The sequence below is a fragment of the Sinocyclocheilus rhinocerous genome, unplaced genomic scaffold (genome assembly GCF_001515625.1).
Source record: "Sinocyclocheilus rhinocerous isolate Xijiao unplaced genomic scaffold, SAMN03320098_v1.1 scaffold2116, whole genome shotgun sequence".
NCBI classification, from domain to species: Eukaryota; Metazoa; Chordata; class Actinopteri; order Cypriniformes; family Cyprinidae; genus Sinocyclocheilus; species Sinocyclocheilus rhinocerous.
This window is the reverse complement of record NW_015623486.1, coordinates 96,719-118,817: the sequence shown is the minus strand read 5'-3', so window position 1 is coordinate 118,817 and position 22,099 is coordinate 96,719. Positions and strand designations below refer to the sequence as shown.

The 22,099-nt window shown below is 35.7% G+C and overlaps 1 protein-coding gene and 1 long non-coding RNA gene across 4 annotated transcripts; one reads left to right on the top strand and one right to left on the bottom strand.

Annotated features, from left to right (window-relative positions):
- Nucleotides 1–219: 219 nt before the first annotated feature.
- LOC107754874 (epidermal growth factor receptor kinase substrate 8-like protein 1) lies at nt 220–10,394 on the bottom strand. 3 transcript variants are annotated; one of them, XM_016571524.1, is made up of 16 exons: nt 10,342–10,394; nt 10,158–10,219; nt 9,041–9,147; nt 8,909–8,967; nt 7,891–8,020; nt 7,400–7,488; nt 6,341–6,415; nt 5,995–6,143; nt 5,775–5,913; nt 5,112–5,155; nt 4,686–4,782; nt 3,769–3,894; nt 3,581–3,701; nt 2,141–2,303; nt 1,727–1,859; nt 220–532 (listed from the first exon to the last, which is right to left on the bottom strand). In XM_016571524.1, the coding sequence occupies exons 1-16, from the start codon at nt 10,369–10,371 to the stop codon at nt 446–448; spliced, it is 1,611 nt and encodes a 536-aa protein (XP_016427010.1). In that variant the 5' UTR covers nt 10,372–10,394; the 3' UTR covers nt 220–445. The 3 variants fall into 3 exon arrangements, with proteins under 3 accessions (XP_016427010.1, XP_016427144.1, XP_016427085.1); XM_016571658.1 differs by lacking the exons at nt 10,158–10,219; nt 10,342–10,394 and adding an exon at nt 9,923–10,030; XM_016571599.1 differs by lacking the exons at nt 10,158–10,219; nt 10,342–10,394 and adding an exon at nt 9,928–10,021.
- A 7,643-nt stretch (nt 10,395–18,037) lies between these two features.
- LOC107754823 (uncharacterized) lies at nt 18,038–21,167 on the top strand. The gene is made up of 4 exons (XR_001641633.1): nt 18,038–18,205; nt 18,881–19,066; nt 19,224–19,292; nt 20,280–21,167. It is a non-coding gene; the product is annotated as an uncharacterized LOC107754823 (long non-coding RNA).
- Nucleotides 21,168–22,099: the final 932 nt, after the last annotated feature.

Sequence of the window (22,099 nt, the reverse complement as noted above, 5' to 3'; positions counted from 1 at the left end):
TGTCAAAGTGCATGCTGAGATTCCCGAGTCCTGACGTTTTAGGTTTCTTTGAGTGTATTTTAGCACTAGTTCAAGACCTGGCTGGTAACCCAAAGGTTGCAGGTTCAAATCCTAAAAGAGTTATTAATCTTCTGTACTAAAGTGAGCTTTTATAGTGGTTACCGTTAGTTGGTGTCTGGCGCCCTCTTGAGGAGGAAGATGATTTGCTAGTTTCACGTTTGTGCATTAAATGTATTTATTGAGAATATGTTAACCCATATAGAGAATTTAGACATTTGTACAACATTGTGCAGATTTACATTCGCATTTCATGCTGTAAAACTAAATAGGAAGACAAATCAATCCTTAAAGCAGGTTACAATAGCGTAAATGATCTTCTGCATGTGTATGATAACAGACAGAGGGTGTTAAGAGAAGAGTATCCATGTGCACATTTTATAGATCTTCATAAAGTTCCACTCTCCATTTTCAAATCCACCTTCATCTTCTGCTTCTCCATCACCGTCTCCAGCTCTGTGGCTCTGCGAGCGTCCTGAGAGACAGACAGGCATGCGGTTAGATGCTAAATGCATGCTGATCGCTGGCTGTGAAGATCAAATAGCTTGGTTTCATTAAAAAAAAAGGGTTTATTAGGTTGATTGTTGCATATTAAGTCAGGATATTAAAACTACCACTAGACTAACACATCTTGCGCTTTAGTGTTAAAGCATTTTTAAGCAGGTCGTTAATGTACTACTTTGCAGAGGGATCCAGTGTTTCAAACTCTGCAAGTATATACACTGTAAAATGGCAGCTATTTTTAAATACTAACTTTCTGATCATTTGTCAGTGTTTTAAAATATGAAATATGACAGCTTAGTCCCTCACACAATGTTGACCCAGCTGTTCTCGATCTCGACTGCAATATACAGAAAATAGTTGCACCAAATAGGATTGCAAAAATGATGACTGCATCAGGGTTAGTATTGTATGTTAACAAACTAAAACCAAAAAACGAAACCATAAAAATGTGATGCTTTAAAAGAAATATTAACTGAAATAAAATAAAACACAAAAGCTTTAAACAAAAAAGAAAAGAAAAGAAAACACAATATTAAATGACAAAATTATTTCGGCTAGCTGTCAGCAGTTTTGTCATTTTCATTTATTTCGAGTTGAACTACTAAAATAACAAAACTAATAAACTAAACCTAATCATTTCAGATTAATATGTACTATATAGATAACTGATAAAGCAATAAAATGACAAAATAACTAATAAAAGTAACAACTAGTAAACTAATAACTAATAAAAATGACAACACATAACAAAATTACTAAAATTAAACTAAATGAAAACAGAAAATTTACAAATAAAATCAAATTCAAAATATTAAAAAAACAACAACAATAATGTGTCATTGACTGCATGGATTTTAAAAGATCAGTTATCAGTAATTGGTATGTTTTAACCTTGAATTAAAGGCTTCTAGCTTCTAATCCTGTATAAAACATATTTAGATTTTTTTAATAAACCAAAATTATGCTGGGGATTTATGTTTACATTTTGTGTTGTAACATTTCAGAATATTTAGAGCACATTTGGATTCAGGAATTTTTCGATTTTTAAATGTAGAATTGAAATAAATTCAAATTTTTCAAAATAAATTCAAATGTTTTCTTTTAGATGTTTAGTTAGAATGATTCCGTAGCAGCTTCAAATAAAACAGCAGAGAAGTGAATGTACCTCTATCTGGGCTCTCTGGACGGTCAGCTGACTGTAGACTCTAGCGCCCTCTTCAGGAATAACAGCGCGCAGCTCTTCTTTATTCAGAGAGAACAGCTGAGCTCCGTTCAGAACCCGCAGACACTGTACAGTCCTGCACACACATCAACAACAGCCATTCACTGACCACAGCTATTACATTATTATATACAGTATATGCACCTCAAACAGTGATCACAGAAATGTAGACTGAAACTCGTATATATTGCACTAAGAGAAAAAATGCATCATGGTAATCTGGTAAAATACTGTAGTTCATATAAAATCATACTAAGTGAATGTGGGATGTGGTTTTTCCCGTCGTCAGTGATGTGAGGTGTTACAGGTGGAGTATTATTAGTAATTGCTGTAAAGTGTTTCCTGTGTGAGACTCACGGTTCACTGAAGCCTTTCTTGCCCAGCCAGTTCTCCACCTCTGCGGGCGGTGAGTTGTAGTCCAGCGGGACAGACGTCTCTGCTGAACGAGGAATCACCAGACGAGGAGACAGATTCTTCCCGCTGGTCAAACGGTGCAGAAGCTCGTCATTCACCTGCATCACTGACACACAACCAGCAAATCAATCTCAGCACAAGATCAAAAACCTGCCCGTGAGCATCAGATGATATTATAGTCTTTAGGAATGTTTCGATTAGCTTGCAGCAGATTTCCAGCAGGGCTATTATTGTTATATGAAACTGAAACAAAAACCATAAAATGAAATAAGCATGAACTGAAATAAAATAAAATATAAAAACTATGAACTACAGAAATATTAAAACTAAAAAAAACTATCTAAAAAACCTAAAACTAGTAAATAGAAATGTATAAATACTATACAGACATAATAATATAAAAAAAAAGACAAAGCACGTAAAATTACAAAAATATGAAAACAAAATAAAACATGGAATCTAATTGAAAACATTAAAAAAAAAGATCAATGATACTAAAATAATATTAACAGAACGTTTTAGATTCTGAAAAAAAAAATTCAGGGATTTTTTCATTTGAGAAATTTGGGAATTTTTACATTTCAATTTTTTTATTTATTTTTTTATTATTATTTAAGAAAAATATTTTTCATTATTTTTCTTTTAGAGGTAGAGTTTGAATTATTAATCAATCATTATTTTTATATTTTCAGCTGGATTAACTAAAACCCAAAACCATAAAAATATATAAATTATGAAAAAACAAATCATTAACTGAAATAATCTATATTGAACTTGTTGTTTTCAGCAACGTTTTTCATTTGAATTTAGTTGAAGTGGAAGTACTAAAATAGCTCAAACTAAATAAACTAAAACTGAAAGTTAATATAGACATGTTTAAAAAAACTAAACAAAAAAACAACAAAATTACAAACAAAAATAAATTCAAAATATTAACAAAAACTATAATAGTTTATCACTGGTACTAAAATGGTTTCATTTTAATTTTAGTTTAAGTTTTAGTCATTTTGTTATGTGCTTTTGTATTTTTATTCGTTTTTGTTTACAATTTTTTTCTATTTAGCTTAAATTTATTTTAATTTCAGTTTTAATAATTTCTACTTCAGCTACTTCAGTTAGTTAGCAAAGCAAATTTGTATTCCTCGTTTAGCTTTTTTAAAGTTTTTCATTTAATATTTACATTTTACTTTATTTCAATTACTGACATTTTTTTGTAATAGTTTTACTCTTAGTTAACAATAACAACACTGGTTTGAAAAGCAAGAGAATTCATCAAAAGTCTCCATTTGTGCTCCAGTGCTGTCTAGGAGAAACTGTTGTGCTATAAATGAGATCTGATTTGAGATATTGAGGTTGATCTGTCAGTCACTGATGTGTTTGTACCTTTCTCCGTGTCGTCAGACAGTGACCCGAGGATCATGCTGCGCGGCCGAGCGGCGCTGGGGTCAGAGGTCACGGCGGACGGGCTGCGCAGGCTGCTGGACATCGGTGGAGCAGAGGGAGGCTGAAACAGAGAGCATAATGTCAGAAGAATAGAGGAGTTCTGAAGCCAGTTTTGCTGATGTTTGTACCTTTGGAGTTTTCTGAAGCACAGGGTTGTCGATGTGTGTCACCGGCTCCAGGATGTTAAACGGCACGAACCCCACTTCATTAAACTTGTTACGACACTTCCACCAGCGCTTAGATGACTCGATCACCTGGACCACAGACGAATAACAGGAAAAGAAAGCTTATTTGCATTAATATAATACTTGGAGGTGTTAAATGATATTGCTATATAAAATTAGTGAGACGAGAGATCATTATATAATTTATATTCATATAATTAATATTATAAATAAATATATTTAATAAATAAACAACATATTTTTCTGAAATATATACATGCATGTGTGTGTACTTACATATTCATAATAAATATACACAGTACACATACATATTTTATGCAAACAAAAACTTTTGACAGCACTAATATACATAACATATATATATATATATATATATACAGGATATATATATCTGGGGGGATGGCATGCAAGAAATAAATATAAGAAATATATAATTAATATAAAATAAATTAGTGTGTGTATATATTTATCCCAAAAACATTTTTACAACGAAACCAAACATTTTTAGAATATTCAAAGAAATTTATATTTTAAAATATCAATAAATATATATTAAGTGTTTATTTATTTTTGAAGATTTATTATTATTAGTAGTAGTAGTAGTAGTAGTAGTATATTTTATTCAAATAACAATGTTGTCTCCAAAAATAAATAAATGCCCCCCCCAAAATATAATATAATATAATATAATATAATATAATAATAACTCCCAATACAAATTAATACATTAATACATTTGCAAAACAAATTAATACATTAATATATATTTTATTAATATCCTGAAATATTAATTTATTGTTATATTAATTCTAAAAATGTCTTATTTTGATGATTACTATAGATGAGCGTGTGTGTGTAACCTCTAGTGTCTCTCCTTGAAGTACAGACAGCTCACTGTTGTTCCGTGCAACAAAATCATAACTGCAGCGATATAAGCGCTCTTTAACTCCGCCATCACTGAGGACGAGAGACAGAGATGTTTTCTCAGATCGTACATTTGAATAACATTACAAAATACTTCTTTAAAATGCAGTTACAAAATAACCAGCTTTGATTACTGAGATAAAAAGAACAGAAACTGTGGGTCGTTTAAGAAAAGACTTTAACAGCACCGTTATCACAGAGTTTACACTGTGAAACTACTGCTGGTGCTTAGTGAGAGTCAACACAATGAATGAACTTGTGTTAGTTAGTTTTTTGTTATTTGATAAATACTGAAAAACCATGGCTGAAACGGACACATCTGAAAGGACTGGATTGATTCTTCAGATGTGACTCACACTTACGGTTCGTCTGCAGTGTGACGGTCAGACGCGTGAGACGGAGTCAGCTGAGTGTGACCGAGACAAAAACACGTTAGCAAGAACATCACACAAGGACAGACAGGGAAAGCACATTTGTGGGATTTTTATTTTTTAAGGGTTTAATTCTGTTTTAACAATATATTTTTCATCTAACTGTGTGGTTAGCCGAATTGTGTTTTTTTTTTAAAGAAATGAATACTTTTATTCAGCAAGAATGCATTAAATTGATCAAAAGTGACAGTAAAGACAACGTTACAAATGATTTCTATTTCAAGTAAATGCTGTTTTTTGAGCTTTCTGTTCATCTGTGAATCCTGAAAAATAAAATACATCACCGTTTTCACAAAAATATGAAGCTGCACAACTGTTTTCAACATTGATAATAATCAGCATATTATTATGATTTCTGAAGATCATGTGACACTGAAGACTGGAGTAATGATGCTGAAGATTCAGCTGCGCATCACAGAAATAAATTACATTTTACAATATATTACAATATAAAACAGTTGCTTTAAATTGTAATAATATTTCACAATTGTTCCTGTATTTTTGATTAAATAGATGCATCCTTGGGGAGTACGAGACTTGTTTCCTCCTTACCCAAACTTTCGAACACTAGTGTACATTATTAGATCATTTTACCTCTACTTTTGAGAGCTCGGCGTCTTGTCTGTGTTCTAACTCCACAGGATCGACCCATCCGGCGGTATCGGACCCCGGCGGCCTCCAGCCGTCCTGAAACACGAGTGTGTACGGCGCCACGGGGCTCCGCAGAGCAGATCTACATGAAGGTAACGAGCCATCAGCATGTGCACATATTAAAGTAACACATCTCCAAAAAATACAGTTCTGCACCATGTACCTATGTTGTGTCCAGTTGGGCCCTAAAGAGATCCACAATGCATTGTCCTGTGCCGTCAGGTTGTTCTGTAGCAGAGTCACGGCTCCTTGTGTCATAGCCGGGCTGGAGACGGACGCAGCGAAACCAGGACCTCCTGTAGCCTTCACCATCTACAAACACACGCAGATACAGGTGAATTATTTGAGTGCTCTTTACTGCTCAATAGACGTATGAGACCTTTCTCCGCACAAGAGTGTGCAAACATTTGATGAAACACTCGAAACAATGCAGCGCAACAAAGGCCTTAAAAGCTCTGCTGTTTGCACAGGAGAAATATGAGCAGACATATAAATGCACACGCATTTACCATTTCGAGCGGTTTGAAGATGTGATGCACGAGCTCCTCTGAGGTCGGATTGGAGATGGCAAATTTTAACCGTGCCTGTAAAACAAATAATACGCTTATGGAAACCTGAGAGAAAATATATAACGCCACACTGCTTAATAGTTCATTAAGAGTATTATAGTATTAGTAATAGCAATAATTGATATTAACAATTTTAATAACAATATAATATTAGTTATTACAATAAGATATTAGTCAATATTATAAAATAATATAATTTTTAAAAAGTTTTTTAAACTTCTCAAGTCGCTTATAAGATATAATAAGACATTTTACACACACACACACACACACATATATATATATATATATGTGTGTAATTTGCATAAAAAAATTATGCATTTTTGTATTATATTATGTATTTAATAGTATTATTTATTAGTAGTATTATTAATAGTATAGTATTATAGTGTTTACAATTATATACATACATACATTTTTTATAGTATTGTATATTTTGGTGATGTAAGCAATTTTATATAAAACATGCTTGGTGTAAAAAAAACTAATAATAATAAATAAATAATATATAAAATAAAATTTTCTGACAGTAACATTTTCTGGCAAATAATTAAATACTAAATATAATCTTCTTAAATATAATTAAACTATAAATAATTTTATTATTATTATTATTGTGCATAATTAAAATATTAAACAATTATTAAATATCAAATTAATAAACTATCCTTTAAAACATCATTAGGTCTTGCTTTAACTACTGTTAACTAACAATGAGCAATACATTTGTTAAAGTATTTATTAATCTTTGTTAACGCTAATCAATAAAAATACAACTGTTCATTGTTAGTTCATGTTAGGCCCAGATATAACTTTGGATTTTAATAATGTATTAGTAAATGTTGCAATTATTATGAATCGAGATTAATCAATGCTTTTCATAGTTAGTTCATGTTAACTAATATAGTTTAAACAACTGGAAGCATATCGTATAGCGTTACCCATCATTAAAATATTTGTTATTAATTTACATATTGACATTTAAGATTCATGACTCACCAACAGACTGAAGCTGTATTTGAATTTCTGAAAAGCGTCGAGAAACTCTTTCTCAGAAGGCGGTTTGGCTTTAGCCGTGAGAAGATCCTCTATAAAACACAAACACACAACAAACTCTCTAAAACACTGATCATGTGTGCAGTTAACAAGATGTAATGAAACCTGTAAGTGAAGATTTCCAGGTGCATTGTGTTCTTGGAACAAATGCAGGCTTGTTTTAGTGTGTGTTTAAGGTGATGCAGGTGTGATATTATTTTAATTGAGAGTATGTTAGTATTGAGTACACACAGGGTGGAGACTGCTGACGGCCTCGTAACACAACACTTTCCCATCAGCTGATGTCCTGATAGGAACTGCAGATAACAGGCTCCATCTGCTGATAGGAGCTCACAGTGCTCTTTACAGAGCGTTCAGTTCAGCTGCGTTTCAGAGCTTCGCTTTCTATTTTATTAAGCGTTCAGGTTTGTTTTTTCCTACAGGTAGACTCGTACCGTCTGCACTTTTCTTCTGGCTTTTCTTCTTCTTTTTGCTTCTTTGGTCGAGGATAATCTGAGCCTCTACTGACTGCTGCAGCTTTCCGATGAATGATTCGATATCATCAAAACAATGATTTAGCAAGTCCTAGAAATAGAGAGAAACCAGGCGGTTAGTAATAAAAATACATGCAGAGATCTTTGATTTGGGTCTTTTTTAACTCTGTTGTTAATGTAAACAGGCATGTCAATGCAGCGTTATAGGTCATGCTAATGGTCAAACTGAAGGTCAACTAGAGCGCGAGAAGACAACAGTCTCATAAAGATCCACTAACTGAACAAAACAAGCTAATTCAGCTGTGCTTGGGGACAAAATGGGTGAAAAATGTTCCCAGATGTTAGTCAGATACAACAAAACCTCCTTTTGGGGACATTTGCAAAGTTAAACATGATTTCTAAAGTAAACAAAGTTTTTTTAAATTATAAAAATTGGAATTATATATGTCCATAATATGTATAATCATACATACTACTGGTCACTACAAGTCAAAAGTTTGAAATAATTAAGATTTTATATTTTTTGGAATTTTTTAAAAGTCTCCTATGCTCACCGAGGCTGCATTTATTTGAGGAACAATACAGTAAAAATATTGCGACATATTATTAGAATTTAAAATAACTGATAATCCTTCAGAAATCATTCTAATATGCTGCTTTGCTGCTCAAGAAACATTTCTGAATATTATCAATGTTGAAACCAGTTGTGCTGCTTCATATTTTTGTGGAAAACGTGATATACTACCATTCAAAAGTTAAGATAATATAAATATTAAGCAGAAAAAGCTGTTTTCATCTTTGATAATAATAAGAACCATTATTAATAATTGATCATCAATGATAAATGGTATGATTGAGCACCAATTAAGCATGATAGAATGAATTTTTACTGTAATTTTGATCAAATACGTGCTGCCTATATACAGTATATACAATAGTTTTCTGTATTTAAATCCTGTATTTGTTTATATGTACTCACCACTTCCATCTGAGCCCTAAGGAATGACTTATCAGGTTGACCGTTTACCAGTCCATTAGCTAGAATTGAGGAAGAGTGTGTTAATCTGTGCCTGTTTATAATCAGTATTGATAGGTATTGATTGACACACACCTCTGATGCCCGGATAGGGTGGAGGAGGGATGGGTGAGGGTGGATTTGGGGCTTGGGTGTACGGCGGACTCGGGATTCCCGAAATATCCATACTGGACTCGGAGAACCTGAAACACACACATTGACATGACAACACTCCCTTTATTCAGAATGAAAGTGCGTGTTCTGCTGGACAATGAGCAGATCTGCAGTATTTCAGTCGGGTTTGATGTGCGTCACGGTGTTTTAAACAAAATGTGATTTAATTGCCGGCACACAATGCTAATGAATCACTAACAAACACATCAAACAACTTTAAGTTGCATAACTAAAGAAAAAACGCCCATATGAGCACACACATGGAAAAAAGAGCAAGATATTATCTTCCAAATAAAGACTTGGACAAGAATAAAAACACCCTTTTTGAATCAAGTTCATTTACTTAGCTATGAAAATGAGTCAAAGTCAAATTTATTTAAAAACTATAAAGTCGAGCGAAGGGCTGTACATTAAATGACACACAATTTTTTAAATATGAAAATAATTATATTAATTACACAGTAACCCAAACCCTAAAAGAAACCTGCATTTTTAGAACGAAAAAACATTATTGAATTTATTTATGAATATTTTCATCTGTAAGGACATTGCTAAAGGGAACTTTGGTCAGATTGTGCTCACTTTTAGCAATAATTCTGTCCACAAAGTCTTAGTTAACCACACATGCTCTTTCATAAGAAAATCGAACCATCCTAGTAAACACGTTTGGCATTCAGTTTGACATTGAGATGCCTTTAGGTTAGTTCAGCGTGTCTCCTGCTCTAAACACACACACACACACACACACACACACAGTTTCAGTCATATGTAGCTCATACAGCAGATAAAGATAACACACTGTACCTTACTTGTGTCCTGCTAGTCTTGTAAGTGTTTATTCCTAAAGAACGGCCGAGGTCGAATGAATCTTTCCCTCTGCAAATCTGCCTCTCTCTCCCTCCCTCCCTGTACTCTTAGTCACGCCTAAGTTATGAGAAACTGGTTCAACCGGTTTGTGTTCTCGCTAATAGGTTCTATTTCTCTAGGTTGTGGGCACACAGTGGAAATCACAACATGACCTGACTGTTAAGATCAGTACCTGTTTGCTCTTATTATGTAATGCGACACAACTTGCTTGATGTCATCTCTTCTGTGCTCTGCCTGAAATATACAAACAGGTAGAGAATGATGTCATCAAAGAGGCGGGGCTCTGGTTGGACAATCACAACAGTATCATCTGAATCAGGAATTAACAGTGATTGCTGCAATGAAGCTCATCTCACTTTGACAGATGCGCAGCTGGAGAAACACATGCTTGGCCTCTTCTGGGTGCAGCTCTGAGTTTATGCAGTCGCAGTGGAGAAGAGAGGACACAGCAAACTCCTCCAATTCCTCATTAATGAGGAACAATCAACAAATCGATCATTAGTCGCAATTTAATATGCATTCATAAAATAAATATTCTGTACAGTGTACAGTGCTTTGCAAAGATATGGTGATACAAAATGTATTTGAGTGACATTTGAAACTTGTGTGAATTTTGTTGCATTAGATCAAGTGTCCGTATGTGTGTCTCAGATGCTGCAGGATCTTTTCTCTCTTGAAGTCTCAAAGTCTTTTAATCAGCTAGTGTTTAACATTTTACATTCATGCACTTGGCAGATGCTTATATCCAAAGTGGCTCATATGGCATTGCATTGCATTCAAGTTAAAGGGATAGTTCACCCAAAAATTTAAATTTGCTGAAAACAATATGCAGTGAACAGCTGATAAAAAAAATACAAAAATACACAAGCAATCCACACCACTCCAGTCCACCAATTAATTTTTTGCTTCTTGTTGTGCATGTTTGTAAGAAACAAATGCATCAACACGTTTTTAACTTTAAACCCTTGCTTCTGGCTAAAATACCACAGTCCATATACCATAATAATTTCTTGTTCAGTGAAAAAAATCCACCAATATATTTATTTAGAACTGTTTTGGACTGATTTCGCTTGTAAATGGTGCTTGATCTGTGCAGATTTCTCTCCTGATTCAGACGAGATGACTTTTTTACTCATCTCGTGAGGAAGCGTTATTATGGATTATGGACTCCTATTTCAGCCAATAAGCAGTGGTTTGAAGTTAAAAACGTCTTAATGATGAATTTTTTTTCCTACAAACCTGCAGACTTTTGCTTCACAAGACATTAACTGATGGACTGTAGTGCTGTGGATTACTTGTGGATTATTGTGATGTTTTTATCAGCTGTTTGGACTCTCATTCTGACGGCACCCATTCACTGCAGAGCATCCATTGGTGAGCAAGTGATGCAATGCTACATTTTTCCAAATCTGATGAAGAAACAAACTCATCTTCATCTTGGATGGCCTGAGTGTGAGTACATTTTCAGCATATAACATTTTTGGGTGAATTATTCCTTTAATACATATCGTTTGTTGCATATGATAAATGCATGCATTGCTAAAACCGTAAAGATTTTTGAAGCATGCTAGTTTCTGTCTTTGTTTTTTTCCCCCCCATTAGTCCATCTGTTTTAATAGTAGTACATGTAGTCGCTCTATTCTCTGTTGTATTCTTACCTGGTTGTTTCTGTCTCTCAGGCTGACTTTGTTAGTACGGCCCTCTAAAATCACCTCAGCACTGGACAGCCGATAAAAATCAATGAGAAGTGGAATCCGTGAAAGAGCCTCTTCAACAGTATCCACACCCTCATCTCCCAAAGAAAAACTCACCAGCCGCTGGATAAAAAACAGAGAAAACAAAAACAAAAAATGAGCATCACAGATATCAGGCTGTAAAAAATATAAACACAAAACATGGCAATGCACACAAAGTTATCAGGAGCATGCATGAATTACCTCTTCAGCTGCCTTTTCTACATTTATCCTAGTTTAGGATAAATATAGATATAGATAATTAACTGATTAATAATTAACCTTCCCAGAACTCTCCAAATTTAGTTATTTACTGATTAATAATTAACCTTCCCAGAACTCTCCAAATGTAGTTATTTACATGAAATTAGCAAATTTTAATTAAAAAAACAGCACTCATTTTACTACTGTAATGTGACATATTTCTGACCAAAACGGTATATTTAATGAGGAAAAGTTGTGTGCTGGTCTTGAGTGCTTGTGAATTGGTATGACTCTACATACCAGCTACACACACCTCAACACACCTGGTTTCTCCTACAGAACTATTAGATACTTACTGTCATGCCCATATAATAGACTCTACTTCCTGTACATGTAAGAACAATCTCCCAAACTACAGGCGTAGACTGATAATTCACTTCTTGCACTGACTTGTTTATTCCTATTAAGTAGCACATATTTGTATTGGTTTATATATTACATTTTGGCCAGCATAACAACTCTCTGAAGTGCATGTTTCTAGGGCGTAGGTTTGATTTTGACATTGGTGAGACATAACAGCAGACAACACTCCCTCCCCATCCAACTAGCCCAACATTCACATTTATGACAGACTTTTAACCACGTTTCATGTCATGTCATACTCATAATTCATAAAGAGAGCTTTTTTATATTAATCAGACAATAATAACACAATTTTGATTATGTAAAACCAACATTACAGCAGCAGTTTTAAAGATGTTTTGATTGTTTGACTACTCAAAAGAGAATACAGCAAAATATAACTTAATTAATTTGTGTTCCCTGCTAGCTTAATTTCACATACATAAACAAGAATCTGGCTCTAACCCTCTCTTTTCTTCATTCAGAGTTGATCTAGACAAGTACAAGGCAACTATCCAAAGCTCTGCTAATCCTAAAGCAATCAAAACTGTATTCTGAAGTCTCGATCTGAAACAAATGATTCACGATATGCGATCCAATTGGAGCGTTTTGAAACAGTGAATCATTTTGCGACGCAATGGTTTAACTGATTCAGAGTTTTGAAAAGCTCTGTTTCAAGGACATATTTTTTTAGTGCATTTACTTTAACTTCTCAGGTTTTATCAATGGTATAACCTATTTCAGATGCAGCCAAAATGACAACAACAGTGGTTACATATACATATATTTAATTGTTTGATCAAAACTATTGCTAGGGATGATTTAGTAGTAGCTGGATATATTGACAGGGACTAGCATCCCTACTAAATTCTTTGCCCTTAGCATGTTTGATTTTTTTTTTTTTACCTCAGTCTGGATAAGAGCAACTGTTAAATGATCTAGTAGTAAGTGGGGTGGTTTAAGTTCTCTTTGCTAAGTTACTATTACTGTTGATCATACTTTAAATTAGTGATTTGAACAAACCCTTAAAGAAATAGTTCACCCAAAAATGAATATTTAAGAAGTGAAGTGACGTGACATGTGGCCAAGTATGGTGACCCATACTTGGAATTAGTGCTCTGCATTTAACCCATCCAAAGTGCACACACACTCACCGTGAACACACACCCGGAGCAGTGGGCAGCCATTTTTTGCTGCGGCGCCCGGGGAGCAGTTGGGGGTTCGGTGCCTTGCTCAAGTCACGAGTCCGACTCTCTAACCACTAGGCCACGACTTCACATTTCCACGTTTTACTGAAAATGTACTCATCCTCAGGCCATCCAAGATGTATACAAGTTTGTTTCTTCATCAGAACAGATTTGGAGAAATTTAGCATTACATAATTTGCTCACCAATGGATCCTCTGCAGTGAATGGGTGCCATCAGAATGAGAGTCCAAACAGCTGATAGTAATCCACACACACCACTCCAGTCCATCAGTTAACATCTTGTGAAGCCAAAAGCTGCAGGTTTGTAAAAAACAAATCCATCATTAAGGCACTTTTAACTTAAAACTGTTGCTTTAAAATGAATATTTAAGAAGTGAAGTGACGTGACATGTGGCCAAGTATGGTGACCCATACTTGGAATTAGTGCTCTGCATTTAACCCATCCAAAGTGCACACACACTCACCGTGAACACACACCCGGAGCAGTGGGCAGCCATTTTTTGCTGCGGCGCCCGGGGAGCAGTTGGGGGTTCGGTGCCTTGCTCAAGTCACGAGTCCGACTCTCTAACCACTAGGCCACGACTTCACATTTCCACGTTTTACTGAAAATGTACTCATCCTCAGGCCATCCAAGATGTATACAAGTTTGTTTCTTCATCAGAACAGATTTGGAGAAATTTAGCATTATATAATTTCCTCACCAATGGATCCTCTGCAGTGAATGGGTGCCATCAGAATGAGAGTCCAAACAGCTGATAAAAAGTAATCCACACCACTCCAGTCCATCAGTTAACATCTTGTGAAGCCAAAAGCTGCAGGTTTGTAAAAAACAAATCCATCATTAAGGCACTTTTAACTTAAAACTGTTGCTTTTGGCTGAATTCCATAATGCATAATAATGCTTTCTTCAGTGAAAAAGTCCATCTACTGTTGACCTCTGACATCAAAATCCACCAACAATATTTGTTTAGAACAGTTTTGGACTGTTTTTGCTTGTAAACGGTGCTTGATCTGTACATATTTCTCTCCTAAATCAGACAAGTGACAGGATTCTGGACTGTCTGTGTCGTGTTTTGCCCATTTCTGTTCCTGTTTGTCCTTATTTGGTCATGTTCCTGTCCTCGTTAAGTTTGATTATTAGTTGATTCCCCGCACTTGTCTATCCCTCGTCAAGTCTAGTATATAATGTGTAGTCTGCCTCATGTTTCTTTGTCGGGTCTACTAATTTGTGTTCGTGTGTCATTCCTTGTTCCTGAGTTGGATTTACCCCTGTGTCTGGGATTTAATAAAGACTATTTCGTGTATTCCACGGCTCCGTGTTCCTTCCGGCAGCAATCGTGACAACAAGACTGCTTTTTCACAGGAGAGAGGACTCAATTTTAACCAGAAGCAATGCTTTAAAATGAAATAAATACTTAATAATGGATTTGTTTCTTACAAACACGCAGCTTTTCAAACTCAACTATCTTGGCAAATTTTCATTTTTGGGTTACTATTCAGCATTATTGCTCCTACTATTAAGGAGCATTGTGCTCCTTCCTGCAAAAAAATGATCTCTATGAAGAATTTCATAGCACAGAAACTGCACTTGTTAAAATTACAAATGACTTGCTTCTTGCGTCAGACCAAGGCTGTATCTCATTGCTAGTTTTACTTGATCTTAGGATTGCAAAGATACTATTTAAACTGAACTTAGCTGGATGATGACATCACTGAATTGAATGATGAACTGTCTTTAACTGAAAAATGAGTGTTTGCTATTGTCATTTTGCATTATTGACACACTATTTTCCTAATTAATGCTGTTCAGTTGCTTTGACACAATCTGTATTGTTAAAAGCGCTATATAAATAAAGGTGACTTGACTTGACTTGACTATTCCTTGCATTGAAGGAGGAACTCAAGCCATATGTAAAAAAAAAAATAGCACAGATTTGAGGGGGGGCTCTCTTTTTTATTTGTATATATTTATTTATTTTTTAATGCCAGACAGGAAAAAACAATCCATATTACCCTAGCAACCACTCAAGCATGCGTGGCAAACACTTTATGATACTCACAGTAAGCAGGTATTGAGATATGACCCCCATCAAGATCATCGTGTCACGAATCCAGTCCGGGGTCTTCCGCCTGCTCGCCACCAGAGGTCACCTTCTGATTACATTGTCTCTCACACCACACAAACTGTTGCACGTCACCCTGGACTACATTTCCCATGCTCCATTGCACTGATTGGTCTCACCTGCAGCCAATCACACACACACTATATAACAACCACTCAAATCCTTCTCTAATCGCTGAGTATTGTCTGCGTTTATCACTCTCCTAGTGGTAGCACTTTACGGAGCCAGTATCCTGTCTGGGTTTAATCTAGTTCCTAGTACTAGTCCTGTTTCGTAACATCTAGTTTTGCCTGATTGTCTGTTCCTGATAACCTACCTGTCTTGGATTTCTCTCTTGTCTTGTTGTTTGGATTCTGTTCGCACCTCGCCTGGATTAATATCTGTCTGTGGATTACTGCCTGCCTCATCCTTTGGATTATGTTCGCCGTTGATCGACCTACGCCTGTTTATTGGATCACTCTTCTGTCTTGCCCTCTAAATACCTGTTTGTCATTGTCTGACCCTTGCCTGTTTTGACTATGTTTAAGAATAAAGCTTTGCAGATGGATCCGCACGTCTCTCGTCTCGTTCGCCCCGTTACACATCAACAGTCACACACCTGCAGATCATCACAGATCAAACATGTGCATGTGTGACGTGGGTGTTTAAAAGTGACTGACGTTTCAATGCATAAATAGTTTAGAACGTGTCATTTTTACACCTTCCCTGTCTCTCCTCCCGTTCGACCTGTCTGACTGCCTGCAGGCTGGGATTCCTGCGAGTTCAGGACACTTTACAGACACTTTTAGTAAGTACCTACATTCACTTTTACACTGATGCACAGAGAGCATATCTCAGATGCTTTATAATGAGGAATTAATGAAATACAACAAAATGAGCTAAATAAGCATCTAAATATTGGAGCGTTGAGACAGTTACAAATAAACGGACAGAAACTCTGACTCATTTAAGGAATAGCTCAGCCAAAAAGAAACACTCCGTCATCATTTACTCACCCTCATGTTATAATGGAACACAAAAGCATATATAAGGAAATTAGGATGAAGAGTTCAAGCTGCTCTTTAAGTAAGCAGGGGCTGTAAATCTCCAAAAAGCACAAAACACACCATAAAAGACCATACAAGCCAATGTGTAATATTCCTGTGACCCAAATTTAATATCTTGTGTGCTAAAATGTTACCCTCCACCAAAAGCTCAACATTCTCATTTGTAAATGTATGGTTCTTATATGTGAATATATATACAGCTTGAACATTTTTCAAAGCATCTCCTTTTATGTTCCTAAGAAGAAAGTCAGTCATACAGGTTTGGAAAGGCATGTATGAGTGAATGATGACAGAATTGTCGGTCATTTTTGGACGAACAGTTCCTCTTGAAATCACCATCAAGACAATAGACAACACTAGACAGACGAGAGTGACACTAATGAGAAACATTGATTCAGTTTGATGAATTTGTCCAGCAAAACGTCTCTAATCAGTCAATGGACAATTCATCTGTAATATTCGTCAAAAAACTGTAGCAAGAAAATATCAAATCGCACGAGAGTCTCTTATACTCACCTCGGCATTACACTGCTGATTCCTAGACGTTTCTCTTCTGACTAGTATTCTCAAAACTAGATGTATTTTGATAGTGTTTTAACCGCCCAGACATTCCTCACAGATAACAGGAGAAATCTGATACAAAAATGTCTCAGGAAAGTGATCTGACTGGCCCATCTGTTTCCTTTCTTAACTCAAAGTTGGTCTTATAACAGATATACACATTATATAATCTACTGTATTTTTAATTCATTTGAAACAGCCCAAAAATATTGATTATACAGACTAATTCAATTTACATATACACTTTATACAGCACACAATTTGTTCCCAAAACAGATTGAGAACCGCTCCAAATGATTCACTGAGAGAGCATCGGAACGAATCGAACTGAATCACAAATTGATTCAGTTTTGCGAAGAACCGACTCAAAAGAACATTTGCGAAGGATTCAATGGCATCGCTAGTTTTAAATAGGGAGCACACGTCATAATTCATATATATTCTTTGGGAAATACAGTATGTTTCTCACATGGTTATAATAAAAAAGTTTTTCGGGGTCATGACCAACCTTATTTTCATTACAAAATTATAGCGTTCTAAAAGGTGTTCAGCTTTAAGAAAACGCGTCTTGAGAACCTTTTTTTCACTAACTTATTTTTCAATAACATTTCACTATGCTTATTATTTATTCACACTGTTATGTCTGCAGAGGTCATGTCAGCTCTGTTCAGTGAGTCCCACATGCGTTTTCTTGAAGCACAAGACTGTGGGCGGGGCTTGGCTGCTGTGTTTTGGTCTGATTGGGCGGTTCTTCCTTGTGATTGACAGCTGCAATGTGACTTCAGCGTGGCAAAATAAACTCCAAAGGAATGAATTTTCTCTTCGGTGCTGAATTTGAAGTGTTTAAAAGTGTTGGATAATTTCTTTGTTTTTTGTCTGATCTTCAGAGGACAACGAGGAGGTTTTCACAGAGGAATTTGCTACATTATCAATCCTAAGAGAGGTAGGTTTTAAAAAAGGTTGTTGATTATTATTAATATATGACATTTGCATAGTTTTAGTTATAAAAAAGTTTTAAAAAGGTGTTCAGCTTGCATTAGAGATCCTATGTAGTTTGTATGTTACTTTTATTATATGAATTAAAGAACAATCTAAGGCAATTATTAACCCTGGCAAGGATTATTTACGATATATGAGAGTAAAGTTTTGTGTCCTGGTCAGTTGTGTCACTTTGACAGTGAAATAAGATGCAAAGTGCCAGCAGCGCCAGCTGCTTGAGAGTGACTTTTACAATCTCTGCATCATTCTGTTCTGAAGTTGCATCATTCATCAACTTTCTGAAGGAAGTGAAGAGCCGCATGTCAACTGTACAGCACATGCAGAATCATGCTAAAGTATAAATAAACAATTCAGCTGATGGTGTAGGCTAGAGACAGATTCGATTGCGTTGCAAGGAAAAACAAAAGGAAACTTTGTTTCGTGCACTAAAGAAAAACGAAGGATAATGCATTAGAGCCTTCGATGCGCGTGCCTTCGAGGAAAAACAAAAGTAGAACTCAACACTTTTTCTTCGACGAGTGGATCTCATTTTAGTGAACTTATTAGTAGTTTATTTTACTAAGGACTGAACACACACACGCGATTGTTGCCAAAATGTTAAATGTCTTGTTTAACACAGGCAGAAAAAATTGAAGAGGAAACACTGCAGCCAAAATGATGCCCACCAAACTGCAGTTTGATCATCAGAGGAGCAAGAACAAGAAGATGAAGAACAACCAGGAAAAGTCACAAACTAAAGGGTCAATAGATACAAATATAGTGAAACCTGTTAGATGGGACAGCATGGAGCATGTGAGACCAGACTGTGAGTATTGTACTAGATTCTCTCTCACTGTGAAGAGATTTTAGAAAACTATTTTTTTCCTTTATCATAACACCAACCTCTTCAATTATAAAGTTGATTAAAACCACCTAGGACATCCATATATACTGATATTTTTTTTTCATCACTGATATTTCAGTCTCTTGTGATCAAGCTGAAGAGTCTCATTCTGATCAACCAGGATGAAGTGAGTTTACATCACTGGCAGGTATAGTGATTATAAACTCACTGATCATGATATACCAAGAATGTAATTTAGTGCTGACTAATGTTTGTGAATATTATTATTGTTATGTTTTATTGTATGGTGCCTTTCAAGAACCCAAGGACACTACACAAAATAATACAAGCAACTGGCAAACAAAATACACCTGACAACCAGAGGGGACATTCAGACAAAGGGGGAAGTCGTGGCCTAATGGTTAGAGAGTCGGACTCGTAACCCAAGGTTGCGGGGTTTGAGTCTCGTACCGGCAGGGATTGTAGGTGGGGGGAGTGAATGTACAGAGCTCTTAATATATTAAAATAGAACAGTTATTTTAAATTGTAATAATATTTCACAATATTCTGTTTACTCTATTGTTGATCAAATAATTGTAGCCTTAAAGTGTAATTCGTGGAAGTCGTGGCCTAATGGTTAGCGAGTCGGACTCGTAACCCAAGGTTGCGGGTTCGAGTCTCGTACCAGCAAGGATTGTAAGTGGGAGTGAATGTACAGCGCTCTCTTCCACCTTCAATACCACGACTGAGGTGCCCTTGAGCAAGGCACCGAACCCCCAACTGCTCCCCGGGCGCCGCAGCAAAAAAATGGCTGGTGTGTGTTCACGGTTTGTGTGTGTTAAATGCAGAGCACTAATTCCGAGTATGGGCCACCATACTTGGCCACACGTCACTTCACAAACAGGTGTTGACAACAAATAAATACAGATAAGAGGTCATGCAATCAGATGATGATGAACATCAGTTATGTCAAGAGGGTGGTCATGTAACATACAAAAAAGTTGGGAAACAGACACAGGGAGGTAAATGAGTTATTCACAGAACAAATGAGTTTTAAGTTGAGACTTATAGGTCTGGAGAGAGGAGGCAGCACGAATATTATGGGGCAGCTTATTCCATAGCTTAGGGCCTATAATACAGAAAGCCCTACCACCCACCGCAGAGAGTTATGAATATTTATCCTTTTTTTTTTTAGAAAACATCTGGACCTTAAACTCCAGTATGTGACAGCAGTTCAGTCACCATCCTGGACAACTTTCCTCAGTTTGCTTTTGCATATTTCACGCGTCCTTCACGGCTGCACATTTGGAGCTGCGCTTGTATTCCTGTAACGAACACAGTATTTTTTTATTCATCATTTTCAAATGTATTATTTTTGGTTTATGTTTTCTGTTGCCCTGTATATTATTGATTTGAATGAGATGCTGTTCTGTCATTTGTCTGTTGTGTTGCAGTGTCTTACTGTCCGGTATGACATGCAATTTTGAATTTGAATTCTCACACTGTATTTATTGCACTTTATTTCCTGCACTTTCAACTCTTTTCTTTTGTTGAGAGCTAGGGAAATGTCTCTTGTGAAGCCTTACATCACGTGAAACCAAATCTGTTTTTGTGGGTCACAAATCTTAGGTGTCATATGGGGGTTAATAACAGGGAACACTTTTTGATCTTCGTCACTCGCATTATACCTGGCAACCCTTGTAGCTTTAATGAAGAGAACACACTTGTGTGAAGAAAGAGTTCAGAAAAGAGCAGCACATAAAGCTACTGTTAATGATGACTGGTCAGGAGTTATTTAATAGTGTTTTGAATAACACACACATTTTAACTACATTATTTTCAGGCCCCAGGTTAGGAACTGTTGCCTTCAGATGTCTCTTCTTTAAATATTTTAATTGTTGTTTAACTGATAATACTACAGTTTATGCACTGCTTTGTGTACAATCATATTTTAATAACATTTTATATATTTTAACATGGTTTTACATTATAATTGACATTCTTTCTACTGACTGTATTTCATTTTCCAAAAAGGTGTCAAACATATTATTTGGTTTACGAAAGGTGTCAATAAAAGTTGTAATTATTACCCAGCTTATTTGTGATATTTATATTATTCTTAAAGAGACATTGCAGAGCATTTTACAGTACCTGTCATTTGTCTTTTAGAAATCATTTAATCATGATAGTCAACTGAAAAGAGAAAAGCCTAATTTCATAATTGATTGATAGTCATTTCTAACATTAATTTGTGCCTCACTGTTTCTGTGAACTCTTTAGTTTATATTAACCTTGTTATTCACCTAGTGAACTATAAATCTTTCAGAACTTGACTCAACTTGTCTAAAATCCTTTAAAGGGGTCATATGATGCGATTTCAATTTTTCCTTTCTCTTTGGAGTGTTACAAGCTCTTGGTGCATAAAGAAGATCTGTAAAGTTGCAAAGACTAAAGTCTCAAATACAAAGAGATATTCTTTATAAAAGTTAAGAGTCAGCCACACCTACCTAAACCGGCTCGTTCTAACACGCCCCCACATACCTACGTCACAATGTGGGAAGATTTGCATAACACCGCCCAAATGTGCACGCAAAGAAAGAAGGCATGGTTTCAGGAACAGCAGTAGTGTTGATGCAGCGATGTCAGGGAGACGCTGTGTGTTTCAGTGTGAAAGCAAAAGCACTTTATTTGGCCTTCCGGAAGTAGATGCAATTAGGAATCATTGGTTAAGATTTAGTTACAACAGAACAGCACAACCCAGATGTTCGAATCTGTGCAACACATTTTATGGACGACAGTTTTTTGAACCTAGAAGAGTACAAAGCTGGCTGCACAAAAGGCTATTTCTAAAAAATAAAAAAAAGGGTAAATTCCGACTTTGCTATGACAATCTGGCGCTTCTGAATCAGCGACTGCAAGTATGTTTTGTTACTAGTTTAAGTATTTGCTATTGACTGTTCAAATGAGGAGTTTTGCGCAGCGCAGAGTAACGCATCGTGTGTGTGTGTGTGTGTG